The sequence below is a fragment of the Nicotiana sylvestris genome, chromosome 2, assembly GCF_000393655.2.
Source record: "Nicotiana sylvestris chromosome 2, ASM39365v2, whole genome shotgun sequence".
In the NCBI taxonomy this organism is placed as follows: domain Eukaryota; kingdom Viridiplantae; phylum Streptophyta; class Magnoliopsida; order Solanales; family Solanaceae; genus Nicotiana; species Nicotiana sylvestris.
Window position 1 is genome coordinate 47,254,068 of NC_091058.1, and position 19,476 is coordinate 47,273,543.

The 19,476-nt window shown below is 38.3% G+C and overlaps 1 protein-coding gene across 1 annotated transcript; it reads right to left on the reverse strand.

Moving 5' to 3' along the window:
• Positions 1–1,422: 1,422 nt before the first annotated feature.
• LOC104243386 (GDSL esterase/lipase At1g29670-like) lies at positions 1,423–3,776 on the reverse strand. Its single transcript, XM_009798568.2, has 5 exons — positions 3,433–3,776; positions 2,777–2,901; positions 2,352–2,600; positions 2,032–2,278; positions 1,423–1,806 (listed from the first exon to the last, which is right to left on the reverse strand). Exons 1-5 carry the CDS (start codon positions 3,671–3,673, stop codon positions 1,583–1,585), a joined length of 1,086 nt encoding a protein of 361 aa, XP_009796870.1. The 5' UTR covers positions 3,674–3,776; the 3' UTR covers positions 1,423–1,582.
• Positions 3,777–19,476: the final 15,700 nt, after the last annotated feature.

Sequence of the window (19,476 nt, forward strand, 5' to 3'; positions counted from 1 at the left end):
TTTCATTATATTCATTTCTTTTTTTCATTGTAATTCAATGTATCTCGTTGTATTCCATGTATTTCATTGTATTCACTATCTTTTTTTTCATTGTATTTCAAGGTATCCCGCTGTATTCTATGTATTTTATTGTATTCACTGTCTCGCTATATGCCATGAATGTATTCATATATTTTTTTAATTAATATAATTTATGTATTCAGATGTATTATATAATTTCTCTGAAGATTGCTAAGTTTTTTGGGATATTTTTCGGTTGAGAATCTTTTTTATAACTGAAAATACAAAATTTGTGTGTTATAATTGAGTTTGGTGAGTTATATTAGGAGTCTATTATGTTAATTGATTCACTTTCCGTTTAAAAACAGTGTAATCTCCTGTTTCATGCCGTGAATACAATCGAATACAATAATCTGTCCAGCTGTAATCCCATGTTTCACGCCATGAATACAGTCGAATGCACTCGAATACAACAACTGATTAGCTGGACTTCCCCGATTCACGTCTATTTTTGCTATTGTATTCATGAATACAGTAGCTTAAATACATCTAATATATCTTATAACAACAGAAAACGTATCTACAATTCATAATATAGTAAATGATATTTATAGATAGCTAATTACCACTAAAAGATAGTGCTTTATGAAAATTTCTCTTTGTAAAACTATTAGCTTAGCTGTCAAAATCATTTAAGAACGTCACAAGATAGATGGACTTGTAATTTCCTTTTATATGACAAAAATTTTCTTCTTAGTCTAAAAGAATGACTTCCTTTAATTTTTGAAAACAAACTTCTAATGTCCTTAAATGACATGATTTCTAGCCAAAAATGTTTAGACATGTTATAAACATACATTTCAAAAGTTTGTCTGTCTTGTTTAAACTCCATATCCGGTCAAAGACCTTCATATGATCTTTACGTCATGACAAAAAACAAATATGCCAATAAACAAGAGGAACTTGCGTATGGTCGGTCGCCAACCTCAGAAAAAATGAGCAGATTTTCATATTCTCTTTCCCTCGATGGATTTTGGCAGAACGCAGAAAGATTGGAGAGAAACAGGGGTGGAGTTAACAGCTGCCCGTCATCAGTAAGTTAAAACCCATAGCAGATGGTAGTTAGGTATCCTTCATTTAATGCAATTTTACTGCTAACAATTCTACGAGCACCATGAAGTTGAAAATTCACCAATTGACATTCTTACAGCAGCCTATAGTGGCTGTATCTGCAACGGGATTCAGTTGAACCCCTTCCGCCAGTTTGACTCCACCACCGGGAGTAGTTGGCCAAAACACGTGACTCTTGGTATCCATATTATCATAATTTATTGTACTATTTCAACCAAATTAATTATGTAATTGGTCCGTTCTATACATATATAGAGAGAGAATTCGCGAGTTACTTGTACAGCGTTCAAGTTGCAGCTCCAATTCAGAACTTCCACTCATATTTGAAAAAGATGGAATTACATTATATATAAAAATAAAATGCATTATACAAAAATGTGGTAGCACAGTAGTTGTTTATTTAAAGCTTGACGAAGTTTAACAGGCTACAACTCTATGTCTATAGTATCATTTAGAGCAGAGCCAAGTGGCTAATATCAAAAGGATAGACATCAGTGCGTAGAAGAGCAGAGTAAGCTCTTGTAGCAGTGACCTTATTGGGAATTTCTGCGGGGTGGAAACCATCCCAAAAATAGTGTGATGCTCTATCACTGCAAGCACCGCCTCCATATTTGCACTGCCCGTTAGCTATAGTGCTTGTCATTTCGCAGCACGGTTCAAGTAGATTTGTTATACCTGCAACCAAAATTATCAAAATATGTAAAACGATGATCCACCACAAATGATATTCTGTTGTGAAGTTATAGAAATGTGTCGCGATCAGGAGCACATCTAAGATGGGTTCTATATATTCAATTTAACTCCTTGTTTTTGGCATGAAAATAATAAGATCACATTCATTTTAAAATCACTAAGTTCTAGATCATGGATCCGACTCTAGTTGTGATATGTTTAACATACCGATAGATGAAGGATCTCTTATTTCAATGCTTGTTGAATTTACATAGATGAATTCTGTGTTGGGCAAGTTACTGTTGAGGTCATCGATCATTGGTATAAGCTTGTCATCAAAGTATTGAACTGCTTTATTTATTGAATCGACACATGCTGAGTCCTTTGTTCCATACAAGTCCAACTCTGCTGGAATACAACCTATTCCTCCGAGCCCAAACACAGCAACTTTTCTTGCTCCGTATCTGTACAAAGTCTGTTTTGCTACCAAAGAATGAATTGCAGGCTTAAATGAGAGAAACTGATTGATGGAAACTGCATTTGTATACCTTTAATTGTTTTTCATATTGCTGAATAAGGATTGTAGCATACTTTTCTGGTTTGTACAAAAGGCTTGATGGGTAGAACTGAGGCAGCAAGTAATTGTTGATGTAATCATTGTTGCCCATTCCAACAATGTATATACATTTGCTTAGATACTCTTTGGTTAAAGTCTTATTATTTTCAAGCAAAGTAGACATGTGGGAAATCGTCACTTTATGATTTCGCAATTGCCTATTCAAGCTGATTCTATCTCCCTGAAAAAAAAGATGAATTGAGTTATCTAAAGTTCGAAGTCCACATCTGAGTCTTATAGTTTAGCTAAGATGTCTCTAAAATGAATCTGGTAGTATTCTAATTGTTGCCTTTAGTCTAAAAAAGTTATAAATACAAATAATGCTCTTCCTAGAGAAGGGATATGTTGAAGTATTACCAGATGAATTCCTGACTCATCAAGAATTCCAGCAGCACCAGATGCATAGTTCACCCCTCTAAACATCTCCACACCCTTCACTGTTGCAAATGGCTCAATATACTTATCGAAACCCAATAGTTCAGCTGCAAGTATAGGAAATATTCAGTTAGGATCCACCACATTGTGACAGTTCAGGAATATTCAATTAAAGTAGGGGGTTTTGTACCATTACTAAGAGGTTGCTTTAGTTAAAACATTACTACATAAATGCCCACATTTATCGTGCGTACTCAGACATTCAATCAAAGTTTTAAAGGTGTCAAATGAGCATGTTGCGCTATATTGACAGCCCAATTTTTTTTATCATCACTTACACATTGTTCTGCCATATGAGTCGGTAAGAACTATTCATTTGTGTAAAATCTTCAAGATAACTTTTTTTTTTGATAATCAAGAAATCTTCGGTTCGAAATAGATTATGGGTCTGCTCTTGTATTCTTCTCCACTTAAATATTAAGCTTTTGTCTGCGGTCAAGTTTGAACATGTAGCGTGCACCTAACGCCCAATTCACAGTCCTAAGATAAATAAACGAAACTAAGCATTTTAGTAAAAGAAGCATAAAATTAAGAGACCAAAAGAATAATAAACGAAGAAGGAGAGAAGAAGTTAGGACCAATGAAGTCTGCTATATTCCGGCCATTGGTGAATCTACCAGTAGGACCATCAGGAAAATCAATCCCATAAGGTGGGTAATTGGCCTTTGCAGCAGTGAGCAGGTTATTGTTATTGCCATTATCATATGTAGAGTCACCCATAATGAACAAACAGGGCACCTGTTGTTCACCCTTTACCAACAATGGATTTAACTTCAATGTAGCCATCACCAATAACCAAACAATGATGCCACTTGCCATTAAAGAAAAACAGAATGTAGTGGTCTAAAAAAGTTACCAAAGTTAGAAGGGAAGGAACATAAAATCCAATACTATAGGAGAAGCAATATATAGGAGGATGAGACAGGAAAAAATAGTAATTTCCTTTGACCAAAAAGAAACAAAAAGAAGAAAAAAGGGGAAAAGATGCACTATGCCAAATTGTGGCCACAAAAGTCAAGTGCATTCAACTCTGAGTTAATGTAATTTGTTTGAGTAGCTTGATGTGGGCCGGCATAAACTAGCATGTAGCTGTCGTGTTTCACATTTACAATTACTAAGAATTTGGCAACAAGCCCAATAAATGATATAAAACAGCCTAATTTTCAATTATTGGCAATTGGTATCCATATTTTATCTATAATCGTGGGCCTCGTTGCGCGCAGCTCGATTAATTCCACATAGATACCTATACTAGCAATATGTATGAGGTAGCTATATCCGTCACCAAATATTGGATTTGAACATGAGTTAATGGCATTTGGTATCCATAATTGGCTCTTTAATCTAAAGTACTACGAATCTGAGGAGAAAGAAAGAAAGCAACTGGAACTTAAAGGTATCTTCTTACCAGATCATCACTGAGAAAGGTGGCTTGCCGGAGATGCTATCATCTTGCCGGTGCCGGAACACGTGGAGTTCACAATTGCCGGTTGATCTCATGAATGAAAATGATGTGTTTGAGGGAGGGTGGGGATGAAACTCAACGCTCACTCGGAAGTGTCAAGTTCAAAGGGGAAAGAGAGAATGAAAGGGACTGTGTGGTGCGGTCGTATGTAAAGTCATTTACTCACAATAATGAAGGCTGGTTTGGTTGTAAGGGAACTCGAACCAATTTACCGTTCGAATTTTAGATGAGAACGTATCCTCTAAACATTATCCGTGTATTACTTACAGACCCTTTTTGTGTTATTTATGGCAGATTTCCTGTGAAGTCTTTTTTTTTTAATAACAGAAAAGAAAAATACAACAATTAGGAAAAGTACAAATAAGGGGACAATAGCATTGGTATTGTTATCCATATGTCTTGACTATATAATCAGTCATCTGCACCTCACATTGCCTTATGATGGCAGCCTCATGTAGAGGATTCATGGTGTAGCTGCCGGCAAAGTCTCACGAGGGCATATAATCTCATAGCCGTGTGGATATTTTTCCAAAGGCATAGGACCAAGACAACACAAACCGGGCTAAACCTTACCTTACTAATCCTATTGAGGCAAAGAAAAGGCCTCACCTACTAACAAGCATGTAAAAAAATAAGAACTTGAACGGACCAAATATTCAATGATCATCACAGAGTTTATAACATACTCTGTGATGATATTACAAATGAGTATACTTATAAAATGATAAATAGAATGTAGTAGGAATTAAATTCTTGTCCCTTCTTTTCCAAACCTGTAAAATCTTCAATTTGTAATTCTTTGTTGTTTTCCTCAACCGTGTTCAAAATGTATTCAAAAATCAGCATTTCTTTTTTGAACGGTTGGACCTCGTTGATGTAGTTGGGGCAGCCTGCTTTTGTTTGGCAACTCTCATTGGAGATTGCCTAATATTTAAAAAATCACTAACCTTGTCGTCCCAACTATTTTTCCTTGTATGAGTCTTCTTACCTTTGCCGCTATTCATAGGTGATAAATCTCCTTTTCTTGCGGCCTCTGCTCTGCATTGTTGTATCATTGCATCTTCCTCTCCTTCTTCAAAGTTTTCTCTCCCCACACTCACAGATTATGGAGCATTTTGGACGATGTCTAGTGTCACCAATGCAGATTGTCCCTTTGTATTTGTCACAATTGCCTTGCTTTGATGTTGTTCTATTTTTTTAGCTTATTCCTGCTCTTACTCACAGGACCAGTGCTATAGGCATTTGGATTTACAGGATTTAACGATGTAGAACTCACCATTGCATCCAAAAGCTTTCTCTCCTCTGAAATAACTGGGATAGTTGTAACAATTTGATTCTGTTCAGATTGCACTGCTGTGACTTCTCGATTACCTTTAGGACTAGTTGCTGGACTAACCTTTGTTGTAGGTATTGTTGCGTGTGTACTGGTTATCACACCTTGGAGCTGCCCATTTTTTGGTTGCACTGTTGTAGTTCGATCACCTGTAGGATTAGTATTTGAGGAGTTGAGATCAATTTGCTGCTGCTGCACAGTAATTGTAGGTGCTCCTGTAGCTGCATTTTGCATACCAGAATTTGAGTAACTTCTGAGAACAAAAGCAGGAGCATTGAGGTTCAGATTACTCTTGGCACTTGCTGCTCGTACTTGACCATGTTGTTTTATAGCCATTGAATCACTATCTTCCCCTGCACTATCATGATCAACCTCCTAATCAGCTTCTTCTGATGAATAACCAGCGAAAACATCACCCCAATCCTCTTCATTGTCATCCTCACGCTGCTCTTGCCAAAGCTTGGATTTGATAACCATCAACCTCAGGTTTGACTGTATCACCTCGTTATTATTCCCCGTTGACAACATGAGCTGCCCAGATTCACCTTCAACATCCCCAAACGACTCCACTAATTGAGATGGAATGTCATACGCCGATGTATTCAAGGTTACCAACGGTTGCTTGAATATAGGATTGGCATACATCATCATTTCAATCTGTGATTTTTTTGATAATTTTCTGCACTTGTGGACTGGAAACAAGAATCGTGGGAGTGTTGGACCTGGGTAGTAGCTCTCCCTTTGACACTTCTGCCACGTTGCTATTTATAACATTTTGTCGATCTCCGGAAAACTTAGCCAAATTATTGCTGGTTCGGCCTCCCTTTTTACTGCTTGAAATTGGTATTATTTGTTGGTTAAAAGAACCATCAATTAAGGTTGTTGTGTTATCAATCTTCTCATGATAGTCATTTACGTTGGCTAGAGCATTGAAAGGATTTAATTTTGTGGAATTATGCTCAACCTGCATCATTTTTTTGCTATTTGGAGTGCCTTTTTTGCTGTAAACCATTGTCCAGTTATCCTTAATAATATGCTGCCCAGCTTCCTTTGTATCTTGTACATCATCAGTAGGTTTTGAAGCAACTTCAGCTGGAACTAAAGCAGCGTTAGATATATCTACAGCAGTTGTACTTGTTGTTGCTGATTTCTCAACTGTTTCAACAAGTGAAACAACTCGATCAACAGCTGTTTTCAATGCAATAGTAGACTCCAAATTTGTACCTACACCAGTTGCCTGAGCCTGAGTCCCCTACTCAAATCCCTGCTCCTTATGAAAAGCTGTAGCATCAGGGACATCAGCATCTCGATCAACTACTTGTGTATCAATTACATCATGATCACTTTTTGAACCTGTAGCATTTTTCTCATCCCGAGCAACAACACCCTTTAAACTTACACCAGTTGACAAACTAGCTGCAGCACTAGCAAGCTTGTCATAGGCTTGCACAATTGGATTAACAGCATTGGAAATCCTTGCCAAAGCTATCCTAGCAGGCACATCTCGAGAGGGAGGATGTGGACCCTTATCAAGCTTTGAGACTTCACCTGCATTGTTATCCACCGCTGCTCGATTCATTACCGCTTCATTGTTTTTGTTCACAATTTGTTTTCTTCCTTCAATTTGTGAAATCTGCTGCTCAACCAAACTTGCTTTTGCTGCTTCATCTTCCAGCTGCCCAGCCCTTTTTGCATTAAGAAAATCCCTGGCATCACTTTGCAATTTGTCCAGATTTCCCAGACCTTCATTTTCAGTCGCAACAACTACATCTTCCTTATTTTTCACAGTCTTCCAACGACATGATCTTTCATCATACCCTTGATGCTTACAACAGGTACAATATTTTGGAAGATTATCATATACTATCTCCTGATAATGCTCAACAACTTTCCCAGAATTCTTATCCACAATATGAATCTTAGTTCTCTTTGGATGCTTGTCCAGTAAATCGAGCATGACCTTAACCCTTGCCGTACTTGGTCGTGTTCGATCTTGCGTTGCTTAGTCCACTGTTAAAGGCTTTCCAACTGCTGAAGCGATGGACATTAACGACCTTTTTGCAAAGAAATTTGCAGGCAAGTCAGGTAAAGAGATCTATACGACTGCCCTCGATGTTTCTTCACGCGGATTAAAGCCTATTGTCCATGGGAATGTTCTAAAAAAGAACTCGTCACCCTTCGCCTTAATATAACCTGTCGATCTTGACAAAGCTTGAACAAAAATCTTCAAACAAATCAAACCTAATCAGTATATATCGATATTCCAGTTGTCCAATATTATAGTAGCCTTTGACATCAAATTGTTTGGAAATAATCTGTCGTAGTTCCTGTAGATCAGGTTTCCCATACGAAAATTTGAGGACTACAGCTTGGTGTAAACCTTCTTCCATTGTGAAAGCATTCACCTCTTCAATGGTGAATTCCACAGTAGGTTCACCATGTTCAAACGTTACTGGACAAAGCTCCAGTTTTGACGATTTTGCGGCAGATTGTTTTGACAGTAGATGCGAGGCATAAGACTGCTTGGTATTATGATTAGGAACTGATTCTTGATTGTTTTGGATTGCCTCTCCCACAGCCAAAGGCTGGGGAGAGGTCGCAACAGCCATGAAGTTCTTCAAAACTCCATTGACGTGAAAAAGCAGATGAATTTAATAAAAATTTCTGCGTTCTACAGTAAACGTGAAATGAAAATTAAGATCTGGAAAAATTGGCTATTGATTTGGGGATGAAACTAACTGGGAATTGTTTGCAATGAGAAGGGGGTTCTTTTGCGACCAATTTGGTGAATTTCCACTGCCGGAATATGGAGTTATGGCCGGTGAACTGTTGCGTTGCTACTGTTCATCGCAGCTAGAAAGAGAAACTATTACTTTTTTGGCTTCTTTTGTTGTTACAGACCTTCCTGTGAAGTCAGTTATCTATATTATTACTATTTTTTTTACTATTATTACTAATTACGGAAAAGGGTTAAAAATGTCCTTAACTTATTGAAAAAAGGTATAAAAATACACTTCATCCACCTATTGGGCTAAAAGTATCCCTCTATCCATCTTTCTGGTTCACTTATCCCCTTTGATCGTTGGTCAATGCTGAATTCAAAATAATAATTATTTAAATTTACGTAGTAACTTCTTATTGGCCAAAATTAAAATATCTAACCTATTAGACAGACCCATCCATATCTACCAGTTTTTCGTACTAACCCGCTTCAAACACTAACCCGACCCGAACAAAAAGTTCAACTAAAAAAAAAGAGGCTCCACTTCTATCAAACGTCATAGAACAAAAGTTCCATGGAAGTTGCAGCGAACATATAGACGCAAATTTACTACATGGTTTTCTTTTTCTTCTTATAGCATCCAATTCAATTTACATGATAAACACAAATTGCATTATATTCAAGATGAGTTTAATTTATTCATTTTCACATAACGGAAAGATATCAAAGTGATTGTTTGGAAGATATCATAAACCGTTGGGCTATCCCTAGTTTTTCGTCTGTCACGCCCCAACCTCGGGAGGCGCGACCGACGCTTACAACTGAGCAAGCATTATCAAACACTACCCATCCAACCCATTATGAATAAGGAAACCATGCTTTCATTTATTTAGACACGGAAAAATAGTACATTCAACATTTTAGTTCATTTTATATCACAACACTAAATCGTAGTTAAGTGTCCAAGATTCCATACAGTTATAGTTTAAAAGAAAGCAAGAGTACAAGGTTACAACATGGTTCATTGACCTATCCAATACTAGTACATAACCCACACAAACATATACGGAGCCTCTAAGGATACAAAAGACAGTGATAACAACACCGACAACAAGGCCCCGGCTATACCTCAAAATGGATATCTATAACAAAAGGTGTACAACATGACCCCTTGAAGGAGGAAGGGGCTCACCAAGATTTTGAGAAGAGGATGCTCCGCTACACACAATCGGCACTATCCGCTATAGAGCCACCTACATTCATTTAAAAATGTAGCGCCCCCGGCAAAAGGGACGTTAGTACCATGGAATAGTACTAGTATGTATAACTAAACACCATCCTGTTATAAAGAACAACCATACAAGAGTAAAGAGGAAATCGTATAGACAACAAAATATCAAATAAGCACCATGCCATCAATATAAGGAGGTTCACATGATTTTCTCATAGTTCTTGCAATTTTAGATTGGAGCATCCCACAGTATTACATCATTATCCATATTACCACCGCTTCTGTGAGCGGAGTCCGATCACGGCCGGATCGGCTAAGCCGTCTCCCCGAGACGTTACCATTATTTCGTTCGCACTTTCCAGTTTCGATCAACAATACATTACCACCATGTGTGTGTGTGTGTATATATATATCATGGCGTCCGATAACGGCCCGATCGGCTAAGCCGTCTCCATGAGACATTACCATTTTCCGTTATTCATCTCACACCAATCTTTGGCTACACATGTAATAGTTTGCCGGCGCGTGGGGCCACAATTTCCACATTTCATAACTCACGTTTCACATTGTTCCCATTTCCAACATTTACCTTGCCACTTAAAGTCATAGGCATATACAAAAGCAATTTAAGTCATAAGCATAGAAGGAAATTCATCAAGTTTGGCATATTAGTTTCAAAGTGACCTTGGCATGACAGTTGGGCATTTAGCACACATATCATGTTCTCCACACATCTTCCATTTACAAGAATAGCACATTAAACACATAAAGAAGTACTTACCACATACATTATCACAACATCAATTCACTTAACTTAACAAGCATTGCATCAATCACGTTTCGAACTTACAACATTTACACGGACACCATGAAATCTCAATTTCTAATATGAGGGGTTTTAGCCATACATACCTTGTTTAAGCTTTCCTTAAGTTACTACGACGTTCCAAAAATTCTGGCAATCCCAATCTACTTGAGACATAACAAAATTGAACACAAATTAAGAAGGTATTCATGGTTTCAGCTCATTTGAGCATTTTATCAAACACTAGTTGAGCATCTTGATTTCAAATCTCTTTTACAAGATTTCCTTCATTCCCCAATCCAATCTTTACTTATTTATGTTCAACAATCTTCCCACAAACCTAATTTGTACATGCATGTATACATAATACTATTACACCCAAGAATCATACCTCAATAACCCATCTCACAATCTCTACAACACCAACACAACCTAGGTTAGGCAACTATGGCTTCCAATCACCATCCTATGAGTTACAATACTTAATTTATACTCATATTTCCATAATAACTCAATATATGTAAGTCGAAGGGTAAAAGATTACCTCTTGTAGACCAAATCTTGAAAGACAATTTTTGGGATGTTCTTGAGATTTTGAAGAAATCCTATGAAATCCAATCAAAATCATATTTTAACTAGTGATTCAGAAGTGAAACCGCCATGAAAACACACTTAAAAACTCACCTTAGGTGTGCAATTGGACGCCTTGGCCGGATTGGGGATGGAGAGGATGCCCTAGTCTTGAAAAATGACTTAAATCCTCTCATTTCCCATACTTAGATGTATTTAGAGGTCTGCTACTAGTGCGCCCGCGCTAAGACCGTGCTCACGAGGCAGAATGCTTCTCAATATGCGCGGCTGCGCTTCCGCCGCGCACCTGGGCGCGCATATGACACATGCCCAGTAAAATGGTCGTAACTTTCTATATACACCTCCAAATGACAAACGGTTTGATGTGTCGGAAACTAAACTCAAAATTCTTTAATTTGATAGGTTGTGCATCACACAACACCTTATATAACTAGAGATATGATTGTCTAAAGTGAGGTCTTGTGCGTACTCATTCACAACTTTAGTCCATTATGAAATTTTCCAACTTGGCTTAGACTTAGGCCTCTCCTTAGACCTCAAAATCACTTATAATATGACTTATACACTTATTAACATATCCAATTAATATCCTTTATATCATGAATCCTCATTTGCACACAAAATAAAATAATTAGCCTACCTTGACACCATGAAATCTTAAATTACTTAGCAAAATTTTCTGGGGCTTTACATTTTCCCCCGCTTAGGATCATTCGTCCTCGAATAAGGATCAAGGTTCACTCATTAGCTATCCTTATGTAACTTCAGCTTTTTTTTTTCACATCATGAAATATATCAACAGCCCCGAATTTGGCTAACTCCTTAAATTTTCGAAAATTTCGCCAGAGTTTCCTTTGTAACTAGGCCTATCCACCTATCAGAGGGCCCCAGATACATATCCTAACAGCAAATACATGTTCCATAGACATAACATAACTTGTACAACACCAACCATGGCCGCATAGGCAACATATATAACCAAAATGGAATAGTTTAACATAGATCAAATCAAAAGATAAGAGTTCATAGGAACCAATGCATAAAAGCTATTACATGACTATTCAAACAAATATTGGTACTTCTTTCTCATTTCTTCCTCGGCTTCCCAAGTGTCTTCCTCAACCTGTTGGTTCCGCTATAACACCTTTATGGAGGCAATTTCCTTATTTCTCAATTTCCGGACTTGCCTATCAAGAATGGAAACTGGAATTTCTTCATAAGATAGTTCTTCATTAACCTCAATAGCTTCAATTGGCTTAATAGCGGACGGATATCCCACTACCTTCTTCTACATAGACACATGGAAGTCCGGATGTACCAACGACATCTCGGGTGGTAGCTCGAGCTTGTATGCCACCTGACCAATCCTCTGAATGATTCTATATGGTCCGGCATACCTCGGACTTAATTTCCCTTTCTTCCCGAATCGCATGATGCCCTTCATGGGGGAAACCTTCAAAAATACCCAATCATCTTCTTTGAACTCCAAATCTCTGCGACGAATGTCCGAATATGACTTTTGGTGACTCTGAGCAGTTTCAACCTCTCCTTAATAATCTTGAATTTCTCCATAGCTTGATGCACAAGGTCCGGCCCTATCAATTATGTTTCTCCAACCTCGAACCACCCAATGGGAGACCTACATCTCCTACCATACAGTGCCTCGAATGGTGCCATCTGGATACTAGCATGAAAGTTGTTGTTGTAAGCAAATTCTATGAGTGGCAAATGGCCATCCCAACTACCTTTGAAATAAGAGTACAAGCACACAACATGTCCTCAATCATCTGAATAGTCTGCTCTGCTTGCCCGTTGGTTTGAGGATGGAAAGCTATGCTAAGATTTACTTGCGTACCCAAACCTTGCTGAAATTTCTTCCAAAAGTTGGCAGTGAAATGAGCCCCTCGATCTGAAATGATTGAGACTGGAGTGCCCTGCAACCTGACTATTTCTTTGATATACAACTAAGCATGTCATTCCGCTGTGTCAGTAGATCTAACTGGCAAGAAGTGAGTCGATCCACGATTATCCAAATTGAGTCGAACTTGCGCGGAGTGCGCGACAACCCTACCGCAAAATCCATGTTGATCATCTCCCATTTCCACATTGAAATTTCTATGCTTTGAGCCAATCCACCAGGTCTTTGATGTTCGGCCTTCACTTGTTGACAGTTCGGACATCTAGCCACAAAGTCCACCACATCCCTTTTCATGTCATTCCACCAATAAGCTTCCCTGAGATCATGATACATTTTCGTAGAACCTGGGTGCATGGAGTACCTGGAAGTGTGAACTTCTGCCATGATCCTTCCCCAAAGACCGTCAATATCCGGAACACATAGGCGGCCTTGTTACCATAGGGTACCATCATCCATGCCAAGGGAAAAAGCTGTGGTATTGTGTTTATGAATCCCCTATTTTAGTTGTGCTAACAATGGATCGTTGAATTACTTCTCTTTCACTTCCGCCACGAGCGATGATTCAGCCCTATTATGCACAGTTACCCCTCCTTCATTAGAGTTCGCAAGGAGAACTCCCAAATTAGACAACTGGTGAACATCCCTGGCCAACGGCCTCTGATATGCCTCCAAATGAGCCAAACTTCCCATAGATTTTCGACTAAGAGCATCTGCCACAACATTGGCCTTTCCCGGGGGATAGAGAATATCAATGTCATAGTCCTTGAGTAACTCTAGCCATCTTCTTTGCCTGAGATTCAACTCCTTTTGCTTGAAAATATATTGAAGGCTCTTATGGTCCGTAAATACATCCACATGCACCCCATACAAATAATGTCGCCAAATCTTTAGTGCAAATACCACTGTCGCAAGCTCTAAGTCATGGGTTGGATAGTTCTTTTCATGGTTCTTGAGTTGCCTAGAAGCATAGGCTATAACCTTGCCGTGTTGCATTAACACACACCCAAGCCCGATCCTTGAAGCTTCGCAATACACCACAAATCCCTCTGTACCTTCTAGCAGGGTTAATACCGGCGCTGTAGTCAGTCTAGATTTCAATTCTTGGAAACTCCTTTCACAAGCATTGGACTACTGGAATTTAACTACTTTCTCGGTCAATTTAGTCAATGGAGAGGCAAGAGTAGAAAACCCCTCCACAAATCTCCTGTAGTACCCAGCCAAACCCAAGAAACTACGAATCTCTATTGGAATGGTAGGTCTGGGCCAATTCCTCACTGCTGCAATCTTTTGAGTATCAACCATAATCCCTTCCCTGGAGACGACATGACCCAAGAACGCGACGGATTCAAGCCAGAATTCGCATTTCGAAAATTTTGCATACAGTTGATGTTGCTGAAGAGTCTACAGAACTACCCTGAGATGGTTAACATGATCTTCTCGACTTCGGCAATATACAAGAATATCGTCAATGAATACTATCACAAAGGAGTCTAGAAAAGGCTTGAAGACTCGGTTCATAAGATCCATGAAACTGCCGGGGCATTTGTTAGCCCAAAAGACATCACCATAAATTCAAAGTGCCCATACCGAGTCCTGAAAGTTGTTTTTGGAATATCCTGCTCCCTTATCTTCAATTGATGATACCCAGACCGCAAGTCAGTTTTTGAGAAACACGTAGCACCTTGCAATTGATCAAACAAGTCATCTATCCTTGGAAGAGGATATTTGTTTTTGATTGTGACCTTGTTGAGTTGCTGGTGTCACACCTCCTTTTTCCTACACCCGAAGGTATATAAGGGAGTTTTTCCAATTAAAGTGATATTATTCGAAATGAGATTATTTAATTATTTCAGAGTCGCCACCTGGGATAATTTATGGTGTTCCAAGTCACCGGTTAAAATCCCGAATCGAGGAAGTTGACTCTTATTTAATGGTCTACGAACACAGAAATCCGGGTAAGGAATTTTGTTAACCCGAGAGAAGGTGTTAGGCATTCCCGAGTTTCGTGGTTCTAGCACGGTCGCTTAGTGATTTATACTTGGCTAAAATTGCCTAATTACTTATTTTAAAACCTATGTGCATTTACCTTTTACCTCTTTTAATCACTTGATTTGTTTGTAATTAAAGAATTGAGTTACGCGTACGTATACTCTTTTCTTTTGGTGCGTCAAAAAATCATGTCATGCAAACGTGTCCACAATTAATAACGCTTGGTTTATTTATATTAAGAAAGGTTTAGTTGAAGTTGCGCGAACGCATCCCTCGAGTTACTTTTTGGAATTAAAATTGCAATTATGTTACGGGAACGTATACATAATCAAAATACTAGTCTAAATCGAGCCTAAAGCAAACTACGATGTTCTTGAATTATTATTATTCCTAAATTAGATAACCACATGGACAAATCAACCAACGATATTCATGACTAATCAAACATCTATTGCGTTAATCTTCTTTTTCTTATTTTGAATTACAAGCAGTAGTAGTAGTGGTATCAATTAGGTAAGTAATTAAGTATGATTATTTTCCTTTTCTTTTTCATGAGATCATACAAATATACATCCCCACATATGAATTACTACAATATAATGAACAAGTACGGATCAACATAGTGCAGATGCTTTTGTACCAAAATCTCAATGTGAAATTAATTAACAAAGAGGCTACTAAAACAAAATATATGAGATGAATTGTTGGGATTAAATTAAAATCTTATTCTAACACTTTTTCTCATTTAGTGATCTTTCAAAATGGTTGAAAATGGATCATACAGACCCATAATTGGTACTAAAAGCAAAAAGCAAAAAGCAAAAAAAAAAAAGCATAAAGCGAAACTACTACTAATATTTTAGCCGCTTTTAATATTTCCGGAAAAAATTCAAAGCTATTTAAAACACATCATAAACCACGCTACATAAAATGCACCCGTGGTTCACGACACATTTTATATAACATTGTTGGAAATTAGAACCGGGCCACATGAAATGTACTCCCGAATTTTAATAGCCATGATAATTATATAATTAACGTGCCTAAACCAAACTAAAAACATTATTTACTCTATATTACTTATATACACATATCAAGAACAACAGTAAATTAAAGAGTGATTAAATCACAAAACAAGGCTGCAAAATATACTTTTTATTCTCGAGCCAACTTTGTACTACAGGTCTGTGAAAATTGCCCCTTGTAAAATGAATTATACGCTTCCTTCAAAGATGATTTATTTACCACAATGGACAAAGAATTAAAACTAGAAAAAAGATAATTCACTAACAGTAGTACTTACTATTACTCAACCAAAAAGAAGAACTCATTTCCTAACTTAACACAAATAGTTAAATCCATTCAACGAGGAAGTCTTATAGTGTAAAATTTATTGACTAGTGCTAAAACTGTACGAAAATGAATGGCAGTCATGAGATAGTCCCTTGTATGTTTGTTCAACCTAGCTAGGAGTATTTCGTCCACTCCTAAAAGCTACCATACACACAAAATAAAAGATGAAACACCCATACCATGCGAATTACATGAACAAAACCAATACAGAGAAGCAAAATATAATCAAGATCTTTCACCAAACAAGTAAAATGAATATGAGATAAAATAAACACAAGGAAGAGAACCTGTAGTATTGCAAAGCAAAGTACTTATTTGATATGATGATAACAATCCTCCTCTAACCCATACAACAAATCATTAGAACTATAACCAAACATTGTCGATCTCATCGACGGAACCTCAGACGACAACCACCTCAACGACGGCTTGGATTTTCAAAGACCTTGGGGCTGTTTCGTGGCGTTAAAGGGTGGTTTAGGAGCTAGCTTCAAGTTGAAGCAGCAATGGACGAGAGATGGGAGACGACGACAGTGCAGACGAAGCTGGTGAGAGATCTGGCGGGTATGCGGCTGAAGCAGTGACGTTTCACATGGGTTTTTCGACTGTGATTACACGTTAGAATTTCATTGTACTTTAGTTGGGTTTGGCTAGGACTTTGGGGTGTTTATGAGGTGTTTTTCAGGTGGAAAAGATGAGCTCTCATGGCTCTTTCATGGTGGATGTTAAGCTCTAGATGTAGAATTTTTAGGAGGAAGAAGACCCTCTTTTCGTTGGCTGCCTCTGTATATCCAGTGTATATCGAGAGTATCTCTAGGGTATATAGAATGTATACTGACCGTATATCGAGTGTATACCCTCTGTTCGCCGTTAAGAAGAAGCCATCCCTTTTTTTTGTCTCTGTATTTTGAATTTCTCCTCTCGTTTCTTCTTACTTGAATTATTTTTTTTCTTTTTTCCTTCCTTTTCACTAAGTCTTTGTTATCTCTTTATAGAGAAGACAATTGGTAATTTTTTGTTCCTCCCCTTTGGAGTGGAGAACGTGGGTTTTGAGTGGAGGAAAATGGGAATTGGCTTAGTGGAATTATGAGTGGAATGGAGTGAGAATGTGGGATTGTGAGTAGATAACAAAGTGGGGGACAAAAAATGGGGAACAAAGGGGATGAATGTGAGGAAATAAAAGAGAGTGGGGGGGGGGGACCAGCGTAGGGGACAAGGGAAAGTGGAAAAGATGGGTGAGAAGTGAGGTATTGGAGAGATAAGTGGGAAAAAATTCAAATACGGTCAAAATTAGGTGTTCACAGCTGCCCCTCTTTGCTCGGAAACACGAAGAGTTTTCGGGCAAAGATAAAGTGAACCATGTGCCTAATTTTTGACCATATCATTATTCAAAAGTGGAATAAAATAAAAAGAAAAGGCGCAACCGAGTCCTGGTTTTGGACAGCCTACATATCCTGGGTTATAAGAGAATCAGGTCGCGTGTAGTTCAGATGTGGATGAAGTGATAGAGTGATGAGTTCGAGATTCGATTGAGGTGCCGTCGAGATTCCGGTCCGCGGTTCCTGTTATTACATCAAAATCAAATGAAAAAGACTAACTAAGCCTTTCAACTACGAGTTACAAGATTCCTATCTATAAGTCTTCTGAAGCTTGATCTTGAGTCTTGAATGGTTCTTCATGCAGACTTTAGATTTAAACCTTGGCGCTTGCTAGTTGCAGGTGCTAATTCATTCTTCCTCAGCTTTTCGGACCAAGACGTACATGTAGTGCTTGTGACATCAGTCGTGTCTTAAGCAGTTCACGTCTTCCATCAACTTCTGTATTTGGATTCACTTCTTGCCTTTCTCTCTTTTTCTTTATTGTGACTAACTTTTGTTGATTACCTTGGACTGTTGACTTGCATTCTTGCTGCGAGATTCTTTGGTTGCTGACTTGAATTGCAATTTGAGATGCTTTTCCTTTTCTTCAGGTGAACGCCTGACTGTTGAACTCGAACCGTCTTCTCTTGTTACTTGACACTATTTTCCCTTGCACCTTGAACCATTTCCCCTAAAACTTGAACTGCCTTCCTTCGAAACTACTTTCCCTAGAAACTTGAATTGTCTCCCCTTGTTCTCCAGGTGGGTGCCTGATTACAACAAAATAGACAAAACAAAGAAAATTTTCTTCCCCCAGTTTGCACTAGGAAGATTTGTGAGTTGTTAGCAATATTGTAAATCAAAATATAACTTGAAATACCAAGACTAGGAAGTGCGTCTCCTAGGGTGGAACATTAATGACTTAAACTAGGAAATGTGTCTCCTAGGAATAAATTTAAATGACCGAGACTAGGAAGTGCATCTCCTAGGGGTGATAACTTCAGTGACTAAAACTCATATGATCCAAACTAGGAAGTGTGTCTCCTAAAAGTGTATCCTAAAAAAACCCAGACTAGGAAGTGCGTCTCCTAAGGGTATAACTTTAGTGCGTAGAACCAGGAATTGCGTCTCCTAGGGGAAAGCTCAATGTAGGAAGTGTGTCTCCTAAAACAAAAATATAATCTGAAAAACCCAGACTAGGAAGTGTGTCTCCTAGGGGTGAAACTTCAATGACTCAAACTAGGAAGTGTGTCTCCCACGGATGAACTTAAATGAACCAGACTAGGAAGTGCGTCTCCTAGGAATGAATCTCAATTTAGGAAGTGTGTCTCCTAAAACAACAATACAACCTGAACTACCCAGACCAGGAAGTGCGTCTCCTAGGGGTGAAATCTCAATTTAGGAAGTGCGTCTCCTAAAGCAAAACATAACTTGAAAACCCACACTAGGAAATGCTTTTCCTAGTGGTGATGTGTGATCTTCTCAATAGCCTTTGCGTAAGCAGAATTAGGGCATTACACCTGAAAGTTTCAACCTTCCAAGCTTTGATATGAACATAGCTTCCGTCCCTGTTTCAGACAAAGAAAAACTTGTGAGTTTAAACATGGTGGTTGGTTTGTGGCCTTGACTTTGCGGCGATTGCTCTTTCACTTGCCATGATAACTTTGATTTCATCTTGAAAGACATTGCTTGCTTATTGACTAACTAATTTCTCTGTCATCCTTATCACAGAAAATACCTCTTCTCCGTTCAGACCCAGTACCCTCTATCTGTTGCATTGCTCATAAACCGACATTTACCAAACCCTTGTGTTTTCACATGAATCTCAAAGTAAGACAATTGCCACCCACTCAGTGC

Excerpts from the sequence above, each read along its gene's own strand:
- LOC104243386 (XM_009798568.2), bottom strand. The coding sequence starts at position 3,673 with ATGGCAAGTGGCATCATTGTTTGGTTATTGGTGATGGCTACATTGAAG. Across the intron at positions 2,902-3,432 it reads GAATATAGCAGACTTCATTG|CTGAACTATTGGGTTTCGAT; the intron begins GTCCTAACTTCT and ends CTATACTTGCAG. Across the intron at positions 2,279-2,351 it reads AATATGAAAAACAATTAAAG|ACTTTGTACAGATACGGAGC; the intron begins GTATACAAATGC and ends GTAGCAAAACAG.